Consider the following 14,790-nt stretch of genomic DNA (forward strand, 5'->3'; position numbering starts at 1 on the left):
ATGCAACATACGAAGAGGGCACTGTCTATCGGGAAGTCTAATAATTATACCTTGGTGACAAAAGTAGGCTTTGCTCCATAATGATACTTCTTACTGCTGTACGAAATACAGCGGCAGAACACTATGATCGGGCAAATAAAAAGCAAAATGTGAACAATGAAGAGTAAAAACAAGCCACATATTTTTAACATTGCATGACCATGCTCTTAAAACTTGATTCCATATGACTACGAATAACAACTTCTCGTACCCAATATCCATCCTTTGGCCATCCCACCATTACAATGCTACGTCTTCGTAACATGGACTTGATTCTCATTTGTTGTTGTCTCAAAGCAACATCCTATAATAATAATGCAAGCTTTTCATCATGTCCCTCTTCCATCCTGCAGTGTAGCACTACAGGGTCCTAGGCCCAGGTTCCTTACTTTAGAATATTCCACAGGAGTCACACTAGATCCATACATTTTCAAGCAGTACCTCTGCTCGCTTGTAGGTGCCATTGATGAGCTCTGTGTAGGCATTGTATGTGACGTGCGTGGTGTGTATACAGGCTCCACTCCAGCTCGCTGACACCAGTTACTTTCTTTCTGTGCCATCACAGCAGATGTGAAGAGAGCTACATTAGTTCATTTTTGGGACGTTTGTGTTTTTGCTACTACTATATATAGGATGTTCCCTTAAAAATCTGTGGGATTTAAATCCCATGTTTCGTGTCTACAGACAGATGTGTGTGACAGACCCCCACGTGGTTTGCCTCAGGTGCATGCATCCAGGCCATGACTCCAACGACTGCCCTGTCTCGCCATGAATCCCAAGGTGGTTAGGGAGTGCTCCCTGAAGCTGTTGGTCGCCTGACACCTTATGACTCAGTGGTGCTTCAGGTTTTGGTTGCGTGGAAGTTCCTGGGGCTGATTGTGAAGCCGTACCCGATGCTCATCACCACGTTTGAAGTAGTCGTCGGTAAGTCAAATTCTAAGAATTTGAAGCGCTCTTAGGCTTTGTTGCACCAATCCAATTCTTCGGATGAGGCCTAGGAATGATGCCACAGGTCTAGGTCCCACTCCCACACATCCGCCATGAAGCCGGAGACTGGGTATGTGGCATGCCTCCCAGAATTACCTGGTGCCAAAGCGACCCCCCCACTCAGTTAAACAAGTTTAAGGAGGCCATGCACCTAATATTTAGGCAGGCCCACCGCCTGGAGCACCTCCGGAATTTTCAGGTTTGGCAGGTGCCTCCATTGTATTCCTGCCATTGGGTTCACCCTCTGCACCATGCAGTCCCTTTAAACTTGTTCCTACATCCGGATCAGTTCCGGTCAAAAGGCTGCGACCTTCCCCGAGTCTGTTCTAGTGCGCCGCCAACACTCCACTGCAACGCCAGCCCTATCGTTATCTCTGACTCAAAAGCAGAGCTGAACTGCATAGTCTGACGTCTGCTCCAGTGCCCGCCAGAACACAAACTTCTGAGTTGGAGATGGGGCCGATGCCAGTGGTTTGGACACCACCTCAGATGCTGGTTTAGTCTCTCCTAGTGTGGCTATTGAAGAAGGGGCTTAATTTCCCATGATGGTGAGGTCCTGGACCTTACTTTGTTGCAAGTCAAGACGATCGTCTTTGTGAGAGACGCTTCAACTGAGAGTTGCCCCCACACAACCTTTCCTCCCTTTTAATAAAGCCCTCTATGATTTTCTGCTTGGGGCAAGGGCCAAGCTCTGCACAGTGGCTCCTGTGCACAAGATGATTGACCACCGCTATTGCCCTGCTCCTAGGGACCCAGCTTTCTTCACCTACCACCCCACCCTGGAGAGTCTGATTTTCCACATGCAAAGTCAACTCTGGCGCGTTCCCTACCACACAACCAGATAGTGAATCCAAGAGGCTGGACACCTTGCAGGATGTTCTTTCACCAGCCCTGCAATGTGGTCGTTGAACACTGTGTGCCCCTTGGGACGGTATTTCCACACTGTTAGGGACTCCATTGCGCACGTGCCATACATGGTCTCGGAAGAGGCCTGAGCCATCCTGACCAAGCTTTTGCTGATGGAAGGAATGCAACAAAGTTCACCATACACTGCGGACATGTCAATGGTATTCTGTCACCATCCCTGACTGAAGTCTAATAACTCTTCGACACTCAAGTGCTTTAAGAACAGGTGATGGGACTCTCCACGGCCAGCACTTGTCACCTTCTGCCTGTCGCCACTTCCTTGCCTACAGTAGGGGCTACAACCGTGCCCATGTCTGCCCAGCCACCACGGCCAACAGGCTATCCAGCCCTTTCATGGCTGCGGACACGGTTTCAACAAGCCCTGTGGGACCCAAAGGCAGAGATCTGCCCAGTCTCCCACCTTACAGCAGCAGCAGACTCAAAAACACCATTTAATATGTCCTTTCATGATCACGTGCATTCGGTCGGTGGCAGGATCAAGTGCCATTTGCCCGATAGACTTTCATCACCTCTGACAAATCAGTGCTTCAAATTGTTCAGCAGAGCACCGCCTTTCCACATAAACGCTGCTGCCCATGCCACCATCCACATCCGGTCCTCGGAAGCTTGTTTCCGGTCCAGGGAAGGCATGGCTTGGCAGTTCGGAATGGACTGTTCCCATGAGGCACAGGGTCAGACTGATTTGCATATGGCCATGTCTGAAATGGGGTGGCAGAGTGGGCTAAAGAACGGTGATGGATAAAACCCAGTTTAGTTTTCTTTTGCCAAGAATCTATCCAAGATTTCTCTTAGGGTCTAATCAGCTCCGTATCTTGGTTTAGAATGAAGGAGGTCTGGTATCTCTCTGTCTCCAGACTCGATTTCCCAACACCCCGCAAGGGTAGCTTGGAAACACTGGAGCTGGATTTCTCGGAAAGATAAGACAGTGTCTCTCTCAAAGCATCTGCTGGAGGGTTAGCTTCCTTCGGGACTTGCTGTAGCGAGACGTGTCGGGCAAGTAAATAGTCGAACTGCTCCAAACCACCATGTGTTTGCTATGGCAAGTGTGGGCATATTTATACCTTGAAGGTGCCGAGTTTGACGTACAGTTGGACATCATAACGTTATCAGAGTCGTAGTTCTTTGAAAACTCTGAGTTCTTGGACAAATCAATATTCAAGCAAGGGGAAGCCCTAACTGCTGAAGCAGAGTTTTCCAAGAAATTGTTGTGACTTTTCAGAACTAGTGGAAGTAGCCATGCCGTATGTGGACTGGATCGGTCATGTCTAAATATGGTTATGATTTCTATGCCTGTATAAGGACAAGGTAATTTATACCTATATAAGGACATGAATCGGGAAAATACACTAAGGTCCTAAAATGCTTTAGAACACTTTGGTAACATCTAATCTGATAGAGAGTGTCAAGCCGCAGGCTCCTTACTAAGCCTACCATCCTCCCCGCTTCTCCCTGCCACACTTCTACAAATCAATGCCATTTCCCATTTGTGTGGTGGCGAAAAATGAGACGTCCAGAATTGTCTTGTTCCGGTGATGTGAGTAGCAGTAGTTTTTGGGCTAAGACTTGGCTACCACGCGGGGAAGCTTACCAACTCCTGATATTTCTGAATATTTAGACATGCAGGAGAGTCCAGGGTGGTGTGATTTGTGTGGATCCCATTTTTTCTTTATCACAGTGCCCTGCAAGCATAAAAGCACGGGACAAAAATATTTTTCACAGATTTGTGCTACACAGTACTTCCAGCCAGTGGGCAGTCTTACTACACATTTTTTTAACAATCGCTGACGTCTAATGGGCTTTCGTTCAACCCTGTAGGTTTGATTGGGCGTAATCCACTCCCAGTTGCCCTCCACGGAGAAGCAGACAGACTGATGATGTCCATTTTATTAGAGGAGCACTTGGTCATGCCTCTGGGGCTGTTACTCATCCGCCCGTCAAAGAGTCTCTGGTGGCTAGTGGGTGGTTCCGTGCTTGGAACATCCTGAGCAGTGATGCACGATGGAGCAGTACTATTCAAAAGGTGAACCTTTCCCATTTCCAACGGCTCCTATTCCATGATGATAGGTACTCCGGGCGGGGCTGCTTTCAATTTCTGTAAGTGTGCATTCAACCTTTTCAGGAAGGTGTTGACCGTTCGCCTTCTAAAACCTTTCCAGTGTATAAAATACACGGGAAAGGTTTTAGAAGGCGTGTTGCCCAGACCTTAGAATCCAGCTTAAGGATAGCAATCTGGGGCCATTTGGCCCCAAGACATGGGAGATGTTTACTTTGACATGCACCTCCTAGATGTCTTCCTCCCAAGCGTTAATACGAATCGATCTTTCTGACAGAAATGCTTGTGGCTCCACCAACATGCCACCAAACTTTCACCTCGCATACGTATTCACGTACTGTTATAAGATTAGATTGTGCGGTTCAGCAAGCCTTTTTGAATGGTTTTTACATTGCCTTACAGCATGCCTTAAGTTTGATTCTTGGGGTCTCTGACGCACTTACTTTTTGTTAACTTGGATTTCTGTATTTTTCGTTCAACCGTAAACCAAGTTTTATTGATTTTGTTAGCAAATTCAAAGTATACTATACTAAACTATACAGTCTGAGTTTACAGATGTAATATTTCATTTCTGATGTTCTTGATTTGGCCTAAAATTCATGTGGATAGCATTTTTGGTTCTCCTAGTACTTCCGACCTGACTACAGTACCGTGATTTTTCATACAAAACTCGAACTAAAAGCAAATAATCATTATTATACTGTGTTTCTCATTTAAAATGTTTAACTAGTTGAAAACTATTACAAGTAAGTAAAATGTAATTCAAAGTATTATGAAACAGTTACCTGAAATATGGCTCGTGTGGGAAATTGAGTTATTGTCAAAGTTGCCATTTACTTTTGCAATAAGAGATTTGGGAAAACTGTCCAATAATTCACCCAAAAAATTTTCTAGCCACGAAACTTGAGGGGGCCTCCCTGCAAGGGGGGACCCCTTGGGGCTCAATCAGGAGCCATCCGGCCAGAGTTTTGTGCTGAGGGGACCCCCTAGAGCTAGGGGACCCCCGCACTGCGGGGGCCTGTGTTTCACCCCTGTTCTGAGCACTTGTAGTGGAGTGTATCATGTTGGTTATTAAACGGCAGAGAATACGTATGATGGGTTTTGCAGGTGAATCTCAGCCCTCAAGTTTTATTGCCAATATATGTCTGTGTTCAATTTTGGTTACACTACACTTCAGACATCTGCTTTTCAGGGGAGAACCGCAAGATCCCTTCTAGCATGACATGATAAAAATATAATTATATTTTTTATAATGTTGACGTTTTCAGGATGTCAAATTTCTTGCATGCAAATTATATCTACTGTATTCAAAAACGAATCCATTCTGCAAATTACATCAGTCTGTATGGGCCAGCACCAGTTCATGATAGTAAAAGTATTTTGTCTTAGTTTGCAGAAGTGATATTAATTTCTGATTTTCTTGGTTTCGCCTAGAACTGGTCAATGGATTTTGTATTTTCCCATTTTCCAGTCATCTTAAACCATAAGCCTTTTTCTCCTTGCTGTCTGCTCTAGAGGATTAAAGGTCAATCCATTGTGATGGTGCATAAGAGGATGTATGGATTTTGAGAGGTGGATTATCACTTTGACCCTAAACAAACTCTTGATACTCTTCATTCAAGGAAACAGATTTAATGCCTAGACTTTCCTTTGTCTTAAACGATTCTCCTTGATACTTTGCTCTAAACTGAAGTCAAACAACTGCAGCACGTGGGAACATTTTTCATAAAATGATGACTGCCTATAAATACCATGTTTAAAAACATATTTCTTGACTTATATAGTGCTTTCTTACACTGATTAGTGTTCAATGAATTTCAGTCACCTTGGGCTGGGGACCTTTGTGGTTAGATATACAGTTTACATATATTTAAATTCATTTAAAGTTATATAAAGTAGTCCTTCCACACTAGTAAATAATTGAAATAGGTTTACCCTATTTAATATACAGTGTCTTCCTCTGAGTGATATTGAGGAATGGACAATAGGTTATCAATGTCAATTTTTGGGTCGATGGAGGGGTTTATTTATGTTGTCTGCCTGTACATCTTTCAGAAGATTCTCCAGTCTCGCACCACAATTTAATACTGTGCAACTTGCCACCTTTTTACCTGATCATCCGGTTAGGATATTGCACAAGAATGATGCGCGTCTTTGGGGTAATATTCACTTTGTTTCTTCTTACTGGATCTGTGGACCTAAATAAACTATCTCTGCTGGTCTGTATGTACTCCCACTGCTAAGTATCTGTACAATGACACTAGTCCACATATCTTTACTGTCACAGTACTGCATGGACTCGTGTTTATTCACCATATACTTTCTTACCTCGTAATTACAGCCTGTAAGCCAGTTTGGCAGTGTTGGTTAGATCAGCACAGAGGTATGTGGGTTGGAAAATCTGTGTAGACCCTCACCTGTAGCAATGTGCTGGAGAGTGTTAGCTTCCCTTCACCTGGCCTGTCCTTTTAGTGCACCAAAGTATTTCTTTATGAATGCCTCTCCATGAGCCCTCTATACTCCCCAGTCATAAACCTTTGCTTCTTCATAGCTGAAAAAAGCATTACATATCATGCACAAATGAGTTGATCAGCGAAATACATGTGGCTGCTTAATCAAGATTCAACTTTTTCTACTTTTGAAGAAAATCAAAAAGGTGGAATTATCCAGGTATGACTGTTGTGCTAAAAACTTGAGGAAGTCGCATACATATTGCTCCATTGATTGGCAGTTCTTAAATCTATTTCTCTCTGAACTTAAAAAGAAAGTTTTTTTCTGGACAGAATGTATTGTGTTGATATTTGACTGTTTATATCTGATCGATGTTTGACAATAGGGAGGTGAAAACTGCTTAGAAGGTATGACTTTCGTTATCACCGGAGTACTTGAATCAATTGAACGAGATGAAGCTAAATCCCTGGTAGAGCGCTATGGAGGAAAAGTTACTGGCAATGTCAGCAAGAAGACAAACTACTTGGTTATGGGCCGAGACGGCGGGGAGTCAAAGAGAGAAAAGGTACACAAATTTCTTTTTTTCTACAGTATTGCTTATATTTGTCACCTGGTGATCACTATAGACGTCTTGATAGTATTGTTTGCCTCTTCCTGCTGCTGTGATTATTTCTGTACACAGGTCTTCAGATCTAAACTTGAGAATTAAAAACCCCTTTTATACTGTCAACAACACCCTGTTCACAAACTGTGAACATGGCGATTCTTCTATAGGTTCTCCTCAGTTTCTCCTATATATTTCCCTTGCCATCCCCGGTTCCCTTGCTTCAGTTGACCATTGAAGGCTGAAGCTTTTACCAGGTTTTAGTTGCTGGTTAGCACATGTTTTAGAAACAACAGTGGAGTGACGAGACCTGATCACAGGCGATGAATATGTCCCAGATGGAAATTACTGGACAAAAACGCGAAAATGCTGTATTTATACTCTACACACAAGAGGATAATCTTAGATTAGGAAGCATTTAGTATGTTTTAATAAAACCCTCACTCATCAACATGGTTGATGACATGCTTCATCATAGGGTTTTTACCCGGGAGGCAAAGTGTCTCCCAGGTATGCTACCACGCCTGTGTTACAGCGGAGCTGGTATCAATAAGTTGTGAGGTGACAGTGTTTGTGATAAGTGAATTAAAAAATGGTGGACTGTACTTCAAGACAAACTTTTTAATAGAAAGTCAGGCCAACATTATTAGTGAACGGACATTATTTTTTTTTCTTTTTTAGCCTAAACCGTTAACGCTCCAGGTCAATACCTTAAACCCCCCTCTGTGTACGGGTTCTCGTTCTGGGCTACCCATATGCGTAATCTTGGGATAGTAACTGCTGGGATCTTGCAGCCCTGGGTGGGATTTGTCGTGTTGCGCGTGTGTGTGCCTAATTTGACATGGTAAAAAACATTGCTAACCCTCCACTAAAACCTCGTGAACATCCCCAACTTTCCCCCGCTCCTTCCTCCCCCTTCGGTCCCACTATCTACCCCCTTCTACGGCAGGACTTATCGTCAGGAAAACGCAGTCAGTAAGGTTAGTATTCCACTGTACCCACAGTTCTATGTGACAGTTCTATATCAAAAGCGATTAGGTACAAAAATAACAAGTCTAAATAGCAAAAATAACATTTAGGAGGCGTGTAAGCCACTTGTGTGTCTCCGATCAGTCCAGCCGATATCTCTTCCACCCAGTTGCCTTCTCGCTCAGATGTTAAGGTCTTTGCCTTCGCCCTGCACAGGGGGGCCGCCCGTATCAGGGTCCTTTTCTAGTTAATTAATAGCGGCCACCAATGGATGAAGTGAATGATCTTCATCCTCGTCGCTCCCTGACATAGCCCTTCCCGCGTCGTCCTCTCCCTCCGAGCGCTCCTCGGGAGCCAGTGCCCTGAATCTGGCGGGGAGTTGCAGAGTCCTGGGTCCTCCTGGGGGTCCTTTGCTGCAATGGGTAAGGTGTAGTTTGCGGCGTCCTCGACCCCCTCATTCTGCGTCTACGTTGCGGTTTCACCATCTCCCAGAGGTTGCCATTGGAGGGGCCCTCCGTCTCCGTGTTCCGCCCGTCTTCCTCTCGCCTTCGCGTAGGTGGACGCACCTCCAGCCACTGCCACGCCTCTTCCGGGTGAGTGAAGAAGTGCGTCTTGTCCTTGTATATTACTTTAAGCTTGGCCGGGAAGAGGAGCATATACTGTATCTTTAAGTCTCTAAGTTTGGCTTTCACCGTATCAAAGGATCGCCTCATCCTCTGCACCTCCTGACTGTAGTCCGGAAAGATCATTATCTGAGAGTTCTCAACTCGTATCACGCCATGCTTCCTGGCTTCTCGCAATATCGTATCTCTATCGGCGAAGTTGAGGAACCTCGCTATTATCGGCCGAGGCCTACCTCCCGCCAGTGGTTTGGCCATGAGTGCTCTGTGCGCTCGTTCAATGATAACGCAGTTTGGAAATGACGCTTGGGGCAGGATTTCGATCAACCATGAGCGCAGAAACTCCGCCACATTGGACCCTTCGATTCCTTCCCTAAATCCCACAAAGCGGAGGTTGTTGCGTCTCGCCCTGTTTTCCGCATCATCGACTTTCCATTGGAGTTGCTTATGAGAGGCCATAAGGTCTTTGACATCCTTCTGCAGGGCATGGATAACGTCTTCCGCTTCGCCGAGCCTTGTTTCGGCCGTGGTAACTCTCTCCGTGAGGTTTCGGAAGTCCTGCCGCAGTAGGTTGACCTCCACTCCCACCTCACCAATTTTCACCTCCAGGTCAGCCCGAGAGGCCTGAATGTCTTCCCTGGACGCCTGGATCGCTCCCATCTGAAAGGGCTGTGTCTGAGCTTGCTCCGACGCCCTCTCTGGCGTTGGACGGAGGTGCCGTCGCAAATTTATCAATGGGGCCCTGTTTCTGGGCCTTAACCGCCGTGTCTTTCTTCCCCGTTCCTGTACGGTCCCGCAGCCGGGGAGGAGAGAGTGCAAGGCCTGTATTCCTTTCGGCGGTCCGATCACCCCTTCGTCCCTCCACAGCGTTGCCCCCACGGAATCTCCTTACAATGTCCCGCTGGTCGTCACTATCTGTTTTCCTGCGCAGCCCCGGGCAGCTAGTACTACACCCTGAGTGGGTGCTCTTCTCCGTATCGGGCATCTTGCTGTGACCAGGGCACACAGTATGTCGCATCCGTCACGCCAGTAGGGCTCCACCAGTCAATGAGGGGGACAGCGTGGCCTAGTCTACCCCACGCCTCCGGGCCAGTATCTCTGTGGGTGCCACTCTCTCTTGGGCAGGAGTGGTTGCAGTCAGGTTGATGTGGGTCCACTTGCGGTGCGTCGTAATCTGGTCCTCATGGGCCTACCCCCTTCAGGTGACACCGTGTGACTCCTGCAGTCGTCCCCGGAGAGGTGGCCCCCAACTCCAGGCCTGCTCCTCACTCTCCAAGGGAGCGGGCAATTTATTTTCGGGTCCGCGTTCCTCAAGTCGCGGCCTCCGCCGGAGCGCTCAGGCGCCCCCGAGTGTCCTGTCCTCCCGCGCCTCTTGCTGACACTTGGCCGTGGGGGTAGGGGCGAGTACCTTCAGGGATCAGTGCGCGGTCTCCCTCCCGTTTCTGTGTCCCACTAGAGAGCCACAACGTCCGTCCCAGCTGACCTCTGGCAGGCGTTCTGCTCCGGAGTTACCCCCTCACGGCGTCTCCGGCCCGTTAGGCCGCCTTCTCCGTATTCGGGCGATGGGGGAGGTGCCTGCGCCCCTGCTGCTGTGCGGCCGGTGCACAAAGTTCTATGCGTCCTCTCAGGGTGTCCGGCCGGGGTCTCTAGGGCTCATTCACTCATGACCCTGGGCTGGGGTACTACCTCTGCGGTCCCCTCCTTACCCCCACAGGGTCTCGGGCACTCTGGTCTACGGCGCCATTCTAGGCCTCAGTGGGCGCCGCCATCTTGGGTCCGGCTCCGGAGCAGCCCGCCACCAGTTGCTCTGTCCGTTTTCTGGGTCAAATCACCTCCGGGGGCCGCACTGGGCAATCTCCAGGGGTCTATGTACTGTCTGCCACCCTTTTGGAGCGTTTAGAGGCTGTTGGGTGCATGTAGGGACGTCGGATCACTTTCGGCTGGACGGAGCTCCTGCTAAGTGTGGCTTACAGCGCCATGTTGCTGGCCACGCCTCGTGAACGGACATTATTGACCTACAATTGAGTCAAATATGTCCTATATAGATAAAAAGGTCGACATGTTTCTGCTTTAGATTTGTTATTTCAGCCAAGCTTTCATCAGGACCAAAAACTAGTGAAAATCCCTGGTGGTATACGCACCCTAAGGCGTACCCTAACCTTGGGACTGTGTTTAGTGATAAAAAACTCACGGTTTTACCCGGATGTTGGTTAGTCTTGGAACTCCCAGACCTTACCACTTTTCAAAAGATACTAAAAATATTCCCTGGGCACTGCGGTAGGGGTATTCTTCACGGTAAGGATATTTTCTTCCTTACCGGCTCCCCGCATTAGACCTACTTCGATCACGTCCAAGTTGTGATACCCTAACAGAAAACAAAGTGGTGCACTACAATTGCTTTCGAGGTCACATGGGTAATTCAGTATTAGCCTAAAATGATTCAGGTAGGAGAACACTTCCTAGTTATTGCCTCTGCTTGCTTATAGGTGAGGCTACCAGACTCTACTATGTCTTCACATTTCTTCCGAAAGTGATTACGTGGAGCCAAATTAAGGTACTACCTATGTTCGCTGGCATCCGTTCTTTTCTTTCTGCAACATTCAATGTAGATCCAGAGCTCCACACACACGTCTTTTGATGTTTTACCAAGTTCAAAATCAAGACCTTGTCCTTGGAAAATGTCTCTCCCGAAGACCACAGGATCAAAACCACGGCACGTCTGCAGGAAACAAATATTGGTTACAATATCCACACAACATATACTTGTGGCGCTAGAGATAAACACATCTTACTAAGACATGCACCAAATGCTCCCTGATGCACCCAAAGGCCATCGGGGAGCAAGATGTAAAACTGTACGTCATGGGGCATTTTCTGCTTCAAAGCATGGATTCCAAGTTGTGGGGACACTCCCATTCCAGGATCCAATCCTGCTCAGAGTTGCTATACTTGGGTAAGGTGGTGTCAAAAGTCAATGTTCGCCAAAAACTCAAGAAGCTAGACTCTTCCCATCACTCCGGCTCTGAGGTGAAGGTCCACAGTTGACTGTCAAGGATACATCCCCGCTCCCTCACCTGACTCTGATTCTGTCCTGAGGCTGGTCTCTACATGTTCTGAGTTCTTTGGGGTGTTTTTGATAGAGCTGTAAATAGAAGCTTTCCCAAGTAATTCCCTCTCCATCTGCTGCTCCTTCGGGCCCAATCAAACCACAGGAGATCACCAGCAGATTTCCACTGGCTGGGCTTGCCCAAGTGCTGACTGACCCCGTTGGGCCCCAGTCTGGTCAATGACTGGTTCCAGCTCATACCTCCACACCTGTGCTGAAGGTCATATCTGTCTGTTTGCTCCGAAGGTGTCCCCTCTCCAATGGTTCCTTGAGAGGGTCTGGGCCCAGAAGATGGTCCCTTATCAGATAATCAAGGTGCAGCACCACAGAAGGTTAGTGGCCTGGATTCTGAAATAGAGTTGGGCTACCTATCAGGGCACCCTCCAGAGGTGAGTGCCTCTTTTGCTCTGGTTGTCCTCACAGCCACAGAAGTGTTGAAACTTCAACTGCCCACAATAAAGACCAATATATTTTTAGGGCACAAGGGAGACCCGAGGGTATTAAGGGACCAAGGGTTTATGTATTTCTAAAGGAACAGTGGTCCCTTAATGGTGAAATGTCACAAATCAGTTCTACATAGAGATACAATGAAATCTACGTATAATATCCAAATGGAATACGCTTTTAAGTTTATGAAAGTGATATAGAAACAATGCATTGGGGAAAAAACAAAACTACGGTCACATAAAGCTTCCAACCTCAGGCATATATATATACATGTGGCAGAATTGAGAACACATTGGTTAAGTCACAAAAAAGTACCAATGCTCACATGTATTAATGAACAATTTTAGCATTTGAATCAAGGTACCATAATCAACAATGTTTCAATCCCTTAGTTAGATATAGGGACCATTACCAGGACATAAGGGTTATGCCTGAGAACGTATATGGGTTACAACATATGTAACCCCATGCCAGCTAGAAGAGAATGAGGCGAGAAGGGAATAAAATAACCAGGAGAACAGAAGAAAGGAGAAACGAAATTAGTTGCCACAAATAACCACACTGAGTACGACCATCCTTCCACATCTGAAGTGCGTGTGTTGGATATCTAGGTACATCCATGCGTGTGCCTACACACACCACAAGTTTTTAATTTCCATGTGATTGGAATGAATCTGAGAAATAAACGGGCACACTAATGCTGGCTGCGCGAAACTTTCATTGAAAATGGTGATGGGTCAAATTGAATGTTTAATGCTTTGGTACATTCACATACTGTAATTCCATTTCTATTGTCAAAATCAGTGAATGGGTCTCTAATGTTTAAATTATTGAAATGTATGGCAACCTATTTCTCTGTTTAGTCTTATCAGTATTACTTGTGTTGCTTCCATGCAGTAATTTCCTCAATTCTATAAAATATACATTTTTAAGTGATTACTCTTTATTGGTCATGTGCTTAGACTAAGGGTACCTGTGTGTTAGGCTTACTTATGTTTTTAATTAAGATGTGTTTTCATTCATGTTCATAGGCCCAATCCACCATTAGCTGAGGTTTGTATCCCAAGTGAAACATAGTTTTTGTTGATACAGTTATATCTGTAAGGCACTGTTCCACTGCCAGCCAGAAGCGGTGTATCGCTGGGTATGCCCAGAATGTGTACATGATGGTACGTCGTAGTCCACAATTTCGCAAGCTCTAATCTGTCGCTACACAGCCAATCCTTGCCAGCAGTATCCAAGTTGGCTATTCCCTGTGCTAGATCTTTAGGTACACCAGCCTGAACCCTGCTTGTATGACCACTTCCCTAGGCACAGGCAATGTTTCTTCCCAGCCACCATCTTCGGAAGGGCCCAGGTTTGCCTCCCATTTCTTCCTAATATCCTCCTTGGTGTCTGGAGTGTTGAGAATAATGCTTTAGCAGATATGAGATATGTCTTTCCTTGGATTCTCTTCTGAAAGCACTGTCCACCATGGGGAATGCATCTGTTAAACCTCCCTTGTAACATGAGCCGCTAAAGCATGGTGTAGCTCTATGTATTTAGATGCCTCTGAGCTTTCCCGTTGAAATTTCTCCTAAAGATCTTACGGGGTGTTGGGTCCAACCTCCCCCCACAGTCTCCCGGGTTACTGATACCAATTACGTCCCATTTTCTAAAGCTGCACAGTTTGCCTACGACATGAAACAGGTCGTTATTCCACAAAGGGGTTTCCCTTGTCAAGAAGCTATTAATTCCGATTCCTCAGTGTTCTATCCCAGGCTCGAATAGCCACCGGCGTGGTCTACAGAAGTGCTGTCCGGCCGATCCGCTTCTATATCGTCGCCAGGTGTCTGTCAACCCTCAAGAATGGCTCATTCAGTAGGGCGAAGGCCCAATTGTTAATGACCACAAGGTGAGAGACCTAATAGTATGTTTGCAAGTCCGGAAGAGCTAGTCGCTAAATACACTCCCCTGGTTCGCTCCCCTAATGGCATTCAGGCGGGTTTCGCATCCCACAACAGAGCTGCATCTTACTGGAATTTCATATCTCAACTCACCGGAAGAAATCTGCAGGGACGCAATATGGATTGTTCTGGAGGGCGTATGTGAATTTTGAAAGGGATATCATTTTTAGCATCACCACTCTTCTCAGGAATGACAGTGGGATGCTACACCAACGTTTAACGTCCTGTTGGAATTTCCCCAGGATTGTGTACATATTGTCCCAGATGAATTCCTCCCTATCCCTGGTGACATAAGGTATTTAAAGCTCCCAGGTTCTATGTGAATCTGATGCCTGGGGGTCCTAAGATCTGGGTTGCCAGATAAGGGATGCAGAGTGTATTTCCCCCAGTTAATACAGAAACCCACGTTCCTTCTAAAGAGTTCCTTCCTGCAGAAGGCGAACCAGAGTGAGTTCCGGGTCTGCCAGGTAGAGAAGGACATTTTCTGCATAGAAGGATATATGATTCTCCCATGTACCGTCCCACCGAAGTCCGCTTATCAGGGACTGTTTCGAATCCAGCACGCAAGCTCTCGAGCACCAGAGCAAAAATCATTGGAGAGAGCGGGCATCCCTGCCTGGTCCCCCCAATCGAGTGGGAAG

At 46.6% G+C, this 14,790-nt stretch overlaps 1 protein-coding gene across 1 annotated transcript in view; it reads left to right on the forward strand.

Moving 5' to 3' along the window:
• The window catches only part of RFC1 (replication factor C subunit 1), a 742,181-nt gene that overhangs the window by 380,870 nt on the left and 346,521 nt on the right, over positions 1–14,790 (forward strand). The window contains exon 11 of the mRNA XM_086963975.1: positions 6,843–7,022. Coding sequence (XP_086820101.1) covers positions 6,843–7,022 — 180 coding nt within the window. The remainder of the gene's footprint in view (positions 1–6,842; positions 7,023–14,790) is intronic.

This window comes from Lissotriton vulgaris, chromosome 3_2, assembly GCF_964263255.1.
Source record: "Lissotriton vulgaris chromosome 3_2, aLisVul1.2, whole genome shotgun sequence".
Lineage (NCBI taxonomy): Eukaryota > Metazoa > Chordata > Amphibia > Caudata > Salamandridae > Lissotriton > Lissotriton vulgaris.